This window comes from Melitaea cinxia, chromosome 24 (genome assembly GCF_905220565.1).
Source record: "Melitaea cinxia chromosome 24, ilMelCinx1.1, whole genome shotgun sequence".
In the NCBI taxonomy this organism is placed as follows: Eukaryota; Metazoa; Arthropoda; class Insecta; order Lepidoptera; family Nymphalidae; genus Melitaea; species Melitaea cinxia.
In genome coordinates, this window is record NC_059417.1 from 2586929 (window position 1) to 2596210 (window position 9282).

Consider the following 9282-nt stretch of genomic DNA (forward strand, 5'->3'; position numbering starts at 1 on the left):
TTGAAACAAAAAAAAATAATTTATTGATTTTGAAAGAACGCGATTAACACGTCCTTAACTCATTATAACAACCATGTTCAGACATTTTATCTCTGATTCTAGTGTTATATCACAATCTAGGTATATATTTTTTTAGTCGACAAACAAGCGTACGGCTCACCTGATGGTAAGCGATTACCGTAGCTTATACACGCCTGCAACACCAAAAGCATCGCAAGCGCGTTGCCGACCCACAATCCCCAATCCCCCTCACGATATAACATATTACAAAAATTATAAAAAAACTTGTACCAACCGGTACCAAATTGTTTAATATAATTAGTACAGATGACGTAAACCGTGTCTACAATGAGCTATTAGCAGATTGATATCATTTCTAATTGGGTTATATAAATAAGTTTGACGGCAGGGTGATGGATCGTTCATTGGGTTTTAGATGATATTGGGTTTTATTATTGGATTATTTCTTTAATTTACATTCTAGATAGGAATTTTATTTATTTATTTATTTATTTACTCTTTATTGTACACCACAATATGCAAATACAAAATAATAATTTATTTTATTTATTTATTTATTTATTTATTTTCAAAAGCACACTTACAACATACATATAAAAATTTTAAAATTACAAATATATAATAACAAAGTATCTGATATGCATGTCACTTACAAGTGTACATAACATTTTGGAATACAATGTTTAAAAGCACAAAAAATCACAAATAATTAAAATATTTGAACTTTAAATATACCTACATTAATATAGTTCAACACTTACAATATTCAAAAAAAAAAGAGTGACACCCCATCATCATCATCACAACCAAAATAATCAAAATCAAAAATAAAGATAAAAAACCTATTATTATCATATACATTTATAAAATTAAACAATTGGACAATTTAATCAAAATAACGATTAGAAACAAATTATTAATTAATTCAATTAGAACAAATTCATTAATTAAGTAATTAAGAATAGGGAAATAACAAAAGTCAAATCAAATTATCAAAAAATTCCAAATAGAAAGATTAAAATCAAAATCAAAATTAAATCAAAATCAAAGACAAATCAAAATCAAAATTAAAATTAAAATCAAAATCAAAATTAAAATCAAAATTAAAATTACTGTAAAATAAATTAAAATAAATTAAATATATTTTTTAAGCTAATCATGCATTTTATAATAATTAAGTAACTTACATCTAAAGACAGAGAGAGAGTCGTGAAAAATGTCAATGCCTGGAATCGATTTACTGATACTATTATATTTGTTACACAAACGCACTAAGGGAGCTTGTTTCCCAATGTGAGACTTTACGCATGGAATGTAAAATATCTTGTGCGCGTGGGTACTTCTGTGTGTCCTAGAGGGAACCGATATGATTATCCTCTCTGTTATTTCAGAATTGGTAACCCTATTATGTAATATATTGTGCAGGAAAGTCAGATCTGAAACCTCACGCCTACTCCGAAGAGAAATCATGTGGAACCTTGCCAAACGCTCCCCGTACACTTGTCTGTGCGAAAAATTGCTTTCGTAAAAAACAAGATGCCTCGTGAAAACACGCTGAATGCTCTCAATACGTTGAGAGTGTATACTGTACTGAGGATTCCAGATAACACTGGCGTACTCGAGACAGCTGCGCACTAGAGAATTATATAATATCGTTTTTGTACGTCTTGAGAAACCCCGTGTGTTCCGCTTGATAAAACCAAGATTTCGTGCAGCTTTAACAACTATATTATCAACATGTGCCACAAAAGTTAAACGGCCATCTATAATAACTCCTAAGTCTTTAATTTGTGATTTCTCTTGCAAGATAACACTTCCAATAGAGTAACTAGAGACAAGCGGCTTTTTCTTCCGGGTAAATTTTATATGGAAACATTTGCCTACGTTAAGAGTCATTTTATTGTGATGACACCATTCTATTATATTATTGAGATCGCTTTGCACCGAATCTATGTCTGAATTGGTCTTAACTATTGTACGGGTCAACGCACATTGAGCAATATGATTGTTTTGCTAATTAGTAACCTCTTTAATTTAGCTGATTTATTACGAAATTGTTATTTTTCTTATGCAGATTTCTAATGAAATTGATATTTGTTTGCTACGAATGACGTCAAATGACGTCTGTACTTCTGCCTATATATACTCAAATTAATCTTAATAAATTTAGTGTTAGATCGACTTTCATTGGGTTTGGTTTCCCTCGTAACCTTCCCTCACATGTCATCTCTCACTCAACCATAGACTGTACCATACAGTTTTTTGGTCCTTCGAGCCGGATTCATACAGAGAATGCAGCCTTGCTGTATAAGATTCATAGAGTGTTAGATCGACTTTCATTGGGTTTGGTTTCCCTCATAACCTTCCCTCACATGTCATCTCTCACTCAACCATAGACTGTTCCATACAGTTTTTTGGTCCTTCGAGATTACTTTCTACAAGACAACAGTCTTTCTTCGAGGATTCACACAGACAGGACCATACAGTTTTTTGGTCCTTCGAGAATACAGCCTTGCTGCTGACAAGCTGCGCAGTCATTCTGAACCTGCAAGCTAGAAGACAACAGTCTTACTTCGAGGATACATACAGTCGTTTTGATCCTTCGAGAAAAAAAAAACAAATATTTCTTCGAGAAATCACTCAAGAAAACAGTCAATCAAGACTATAAACTCTACGGATTTCCATCGACATTTGGAGAATCCACATACAGTGGCCACAACGCTCACGTGGAATTTGTGTGACTGCGAATCGGTTGACTGGCTTCCCAGAAGCGGGTTCCACCAGTTAAATTGAGAAGGCGCAATCAAGGTCGCACTATCCACTGAGAGATTGGCCTGGACCCCTGAAGACGGTCCTATCAATTTTACATCAACGTCAGCATTAAAAAATAAATATGGAAAATATCCTGCAACGACAACAAGAAATTGTCGAAGCAATAAAAAAGATAGAGAGGAACTTCAACAAAGATTCCGTATCCCGGAAGACCCGTAAATACTTGGACGAGCGACTCGATGTCCTTGACAAATTATGGGCTGAGTTCCAAGGTAACGACCAACGGTTGTCGCTCTACCATAACGATACTGATCCTTATTTTAAAGAAAATCAATACGTACAGGCAAGAGAGTACTTTGATTCTGTACGCATCAAGGTAGCGTCATTTTCGCCAGCAAGGGAGACTTCTGTGTCACCGACACCAGGAGCTGGCAAACCACTGGAATCACCTGCGATTCCGACAACACCAAAGCTGCAGCCAAGACTCACATTGCCAACAAGTTCAAATGCCACTAAGATCTCAATGTCGGATCGAGGTCAGGCAACAGAATTGATGTCACTGCAAAGAACAAACTTCCGAGCTTTTCATCGACAAATAAATCGCTTGAAAATAGATGAAATCCAAGACAAATGGGAGCTGGAAGACGAGTTACGCAACATACAAACGCGCTGGAACGCAATAGACGCTTTGCACTTGCAAATAGATAATATCCTACAAGGATCGGATAACCAGTACGATAGTGAGTTTTACGCCTACGAAGATTCATACAAGTCAGTCAAAAGGGCGTTGAATCTTAAACTCACATCGACCATTCATCACGAAAAATCGACACCACAGATCGACTTGCCTACGTTTACAGGCAAATATACGCAATGGCCTACGTTTTATGACTTATACGTAGAAAGTATTCACAATAACAATTTGATTACAAAAACTCAGAAGATGCAACACCTAAAGAGCAAATTACGAGGAGATGCTGAACGAATCATCCAACATCTAACTATCTCAGCGGACAACTACGACACAGCGTGGGAATTGTTGACACACAGATATAACAATCCACAATTGTTATTTACTAAACAAATCGAAATCTTTATTAATCAGCCAGCCGCTCAAAAACAATCCGCGTACGAGATTAGACGTATTTACGACACGTCAATGGAATGTATCTACGCTATTAAAAACCTGGGTATCGATACAAGTACCTGGGACCCATTACTAGTTCATATTATTACAAAAAAGCTGGATACAGTCACCTATAACGACTACAAGGAAGCCCGGAAAATGCCACGAGAATTACCTTCACTCTCGGAGCTAATGGACTTCTTAGAGAGCAAATTCATCGCTTTAGAACCAAGCGGCATAAGAGATAGAGAAATGTTGTCATCATTCAAAAAATATAATCAACAAAAATCAGTTAATAACAAGACTTACAAGCCTCAATTTCAAAAGGAACATCGGTATGGAAAATTAATAAATAAAGAATATCAAAGCGTTGCGACATACATGTCAAATTGCCCGATTTGTGACAAGAAACATCCCTTATACAAATGCGAAAGGTTTATCAAATTAACACCGGGCGAACGTTATCGAATTATCGAAGATTTTAACCTTTGTCATAATTGCTTGTACGCACATAACAAGAATTTATTATGTACGTCAATGAAAAAATGCAAACTATGTAAAAAGAGTCATAACACAATGTTACATGACGCCTATACTATAAACATTAATAAGCAGTCTACAAACTCGCTGACTGACATGTCTAGTGGATCATCAACCCAACTGAATACTCATCTGATTATATCAAACCTACGACACTTGCAAGAAAGCGTTATAAACACTTTAACAAGCCTCGCAAACGGTCATTTAGATGCACATTTGTTGCCGCCTGAACAATTGGAAGAACAATTAAATATCATATACCGACATATACCGAATGACCTGACTTTGCCTGCCGATAAAAACGATTTTAAAGAACTTTATAAGTTAATGAAGGTCAACGGCGACATTGGTTCTTCTTATTTGATAATCGAAATCAAGATCCCTTTGCTAATTAAGGGAAATTTTGAACTGGATAGAGTAATAACCCTTCCTCAGCAGCATTAATTTATCGCACCATACATTGCATTCAATCTACAAAAGGACTTACTACTCATCTTGACAGAATCAGATGTAGAAAATTGTGTCCACATACAGACAAACAAATTATTATGCGCTCTCGATAAGCCGATATACGAATTACAAATAACCAGCGGAATGTGTAACTTGAGTATACACAATACAACAATATGTAAAACAAAGGAGGCACCATGTCGCGTGCGCTGGGTCAAGTTACATAACAATAACATGTGGCTTTATTCCTGCTGTGGGAAATGCACAGTGCGCATATTTTGCATTGACACTGGAGTTGTATTGACAACACTGACCGGGAATGGCCTTTTACAAATCGGTCAAGGTTGTACAATAAAAGGTGACACCTTCTCTATATTCACTCAAAATAGTTACATGAGCCAAGTTAAGGTCCAAGAAAACATACCGATCCCAGCCGATTATTTAATATTAAATTCCATAATAAATACTTCGGATTTCCAACTGTTTACACCCGAGGATCATGAAGACTTGTGGCGCCGGATGAAGTCTCAGATCATTAACCTCAAGGAGCAGGAAAACGCATCACTCAGTATACACGATATACATCAGTACTCTGTCTTGTATATAATCTTAGGGTCTATCATTGTTGCGGGATGTCTCTACGGTACCATGCGATATCGCAGAAACAAAATTATACAGAGCAGTGCTGTGAAAGACGTCTCCACGACCGCAGTTCCAGTTGCAGCAGATAAGAACGAAGACCAGGAGGCCCCTGCTCCCCCGAGCGCGCGACCGCGATTCGTTCGACTGGACATACCAATTAAAGTGTAGTGCAGTGATGATTATTATATAAGTTATTTAAATCTATGTACTTAAATTTTAATTGTATTGTTATTGTAGATTTTAATATCAAAATTATCTTTCTTCTTTGAGTCGGCAGGATGTACGGGTCAACGCACATTGAGCAATATGATTGTTTTGCTAATTAGTAACCTCTTTAATTTAGCTGATTTATTACGAAATTGTTATTTTTCTTATGCAGATTTCTAATGAAATTGATATTTGTTTGCTACGAATGACGTCAAATGACGTCTGTACTTCTGCCTATATATACTCAAATTAATCTTAATAAATTTAGTGTTAGATCGACTTTCATTGGGTTTGGTTTCCCTCGTAACCTTCCCTCACATGTCATCTCTCACTCAACCATAGACTGTACCATACAACTATTTTGTATATTTTCAAATCGTCTGCAAATAGTGAACATCTACAATGTTTGATAAACTGGGTTATGTCATTTATGAAGACAAGAAACAGAAAGGGCCCTAAATGAGAGCCCTGTGGAACCCCACTGTCAGCCAAGTACGTATCGGACTCAAAGCCATTAACAACAACTTTAAGAGGTCTTTTTGTTAAATACGATTGAAACCATCCAATAAGTGTATTCCCAATGCCATACTGTTGTAGTTTATTAATAAGTATTTGATGGTTTACTTTGTCGAAAGCGCAGCTAAAATCAGTATATATAGCGTCTACCTGGTCCCCCCCATCTATCGCCAGTGCCAAGTCCGAAGTGAAAACCGTTAAATTAGTTTGCGTTGATAAACCATGCCTAAACCCGTGTTGCGAGTGTGTTATGATGTTGCTGAAATATTTACTGAGTGAGGGATACACAAGGCTCTCAAACAGCTTGGAAAAGCATGAGAGGATAGAAATCGGACGGTAGTTCTTAACGTCCGCTCGATCACCTTTTTTGTAGACTGGTACTATTCGAGCTCTTTTCCATTCGTCAGGAAAAATTCCATTTTTCAATGAACTGTTAAAAATGACAGTCAAAGGTGACGCAAGAGCATTTACGCACCTTTTAACAAATATAGGAGGAATTCCGTCTGGACCCGGTCCCTTTCTTGAATCTAATGATTTAATTTTTTTTATAACCTCCACCTCATAGAATACTATTTTATTAAAAGTAGTCATACAGTAAGAGCTATATGCGAGTGGAGTGTTATGCAAATTATTTGGATTAATTGTATTCGTAAGCATAGTTTTGTTTCGGTAGGCGGACGAAAAGTGAGTGGCAAAAAAATTCGCTACTTCCCTACCACAACCAGTGCTTTCGCCATCCAGCGACATCGCTGTTGGCAGAAATTTCGTATTACGCTTACTCTTGAAATAATTCCAAAATGACGATGGGTTCCTGGAAACATTTTGTTCGACATTATTCTTGTAATCATTATAACAATTATTAAATAAATCACGACAACGACTACGTAGTATTTCATACTCAAGCTTATCCCTAGGGTTACCATACTTACGATACCTGATACGAAGCCTCTCCTTCTCCTTTAGCAACTTAATAAGACTGTGTTTAAACCAGTTAGGGTATTTGGAGTTTCGATTTTTCCGTTTGGGTACCAATCGCTCTATTATATCGTACAGTACACTATAAAAAATCGTGACCATGGCATTGACATCCTCACAATCAGCAAATCTGTGATACCAATCTATATTATTTAATTCTGCAACAATCCCCATATAATCAGCCTTATAAAAATTGAAATGCATACAGACTTTTGGACGGAGGTACGATATGCTGGAACACGAGAATCTTATCAACAGACTAGGGTGATACAAATCCAGCTTACTCAACAAGTCAAGAGGCTCAACTACTGTCACATTAGCCATATTACTAATTACCAAATCCAAAAGTCTGTCATCACAGTTCTTAATATTATTGTATTGATGCAAATCATTAGTAGATAGAAAATCAATTAATGAGTAACCGAGCTATTGTAATTAGATGGAGTCATACATGAAAAATTGTCTCCAGCACTCCAATCAATAAAACTCATATTAAAATCACCCATTATTATTACGTCATCAATTTGATTTATAACAGTATCTATACCTTCAAATAAACCTTTGGCAGTTTCAATCTTTACTGGAGGCGGCAGATAAACAACACAGACACCTATTCTTTTTACAAACTGACCACAGGCTATTTCTAATACTACCCACATGTTTTCACCATCAGTCTCCCAGCGTGACATTCGACACGAAGAGATATCTTTAGATACAGCAATCAATATGCCTCCTCCGTCTTTTTTAGAGTTAGAGGGAGAACAAAAACGATCCTTCCTGTATACTATATAACGCGAATCGAACAGTTCATTACTAGAAATTGATGAATTTAACCAAGTTTCAGTGAAAGCTACAACTTTATAATCGGAATTTAATATATTTTCCATGACATTGTTCGTTTTTGTTCTCAACCCCCTCACATTTTGATAATATATATCAAACATTATATCAACCCAACAACGGTAACATTGACGGACCTAATGACGCTAGTTGATAGCATTAAGGCAATCCATGCTCTTAACCAGCTTATCCTGACTAAATTCGTCCTTACGTACAAAAATTCTCCCATTCCTGATCCAAGTAAAACGGTAATTCATCTCTTTGGCCTTAATACGTGTGGCTGCGTGAAGAGCTTTATTAGCTGGTGACAAGTGTTCCGAAACATACACTGGCTTGGAAGTTCCACCGATTCCGAGGTGACTTGAGTTTAACTTTTCTTTGGGATTCTTCTTGTTGTATTGAGCAACCGATGCGAGAACTGCGTCACGATGTCTTGCACTTCGCAACTTGACGATGACACTCCGCGGTTTTTCGGGAGTTCTGTTAAATTGTGCAACTCTAGTAACATGTTGTATGTCTTCTTCAGTCAGAGGATTCTTAATAATTTTACTCAACTGAACAACAACATTCACCAAATTCTCATTTCGATTCTCAGGAATACCATTTATTTCAATATTGCTCTCCCTCATGTGCACTTCAACAATATTCAATCGAGACGTCAAATCTTTTACAGTTGATTTGAGAACCTCGTTTTCGCGTTTTAGTAGGTCAACCGTGTTACATCTTTCCTCAAGTCTTATTTTCATTTGTTCATACTGCGCGTTAATAAAGTTTATTGATTCTTGAAATTCTTTTATTTGATTATTAATGGTGTTCAATTGAGCTGTGACTAAGTTTTGAATTGCTGAAGTCAACTCCTGCTGTATAATGTTACGAAGTTTACATTCCGTCAGATCTCCGAGTATGCTGTCGACTTTATATTGAGTAGGTGAGCATTGTGGCGATTGACTTAGTTTTTTACGTTTCGTAACATAGGATACTTCATCGGTGTCTGTGGAAGAATTGTTACAGTCGTCCAAGGTTGTAACAGATCTTATAGGTGTATGTATGTTGCCATGTTTTGGTTGCTTATTTAAACATTCCGGGCACTTCCAGTCGTTTTTCTGATGTACTTCCATTTGTTGAAACTGTCTAAGAGGTACATTGCCACATTCGATATCGTATCTAGCTTTGCAGCTGGCACAAGTTAGAAA

At 36.4% G+C, this 9282-nt stretch overlaps 1 protein-coding gene across 1 annotated transcript; it reads left to right on the forward strand.

Annotated features, from left to right (window-relative positions):
* The first annotated feature begins 3316 nt into the window (after positions 1-3316).
* On the forward strand, positions 3317-4903 carry LOC123665764. The gene has a single exon (XM_045600025.1). It carries the CDS (start codon positions 3317-3319, stop codon positions 4901-4903), a length of 1587 nt encoding a protein of 528 aa, XP_045455981.1.
* Positions 4904-9282: the final 4379 nt, after the last annotated feature.

Coding starts and splice junctions, on each gene's coding strand:
- LOC123665764 (XM_045600025.1), top strand. CDS start 3,317: ATGTCGGATCGAGGTCAGGCAACAGAATTGATGTCACTGCAAAGAACA.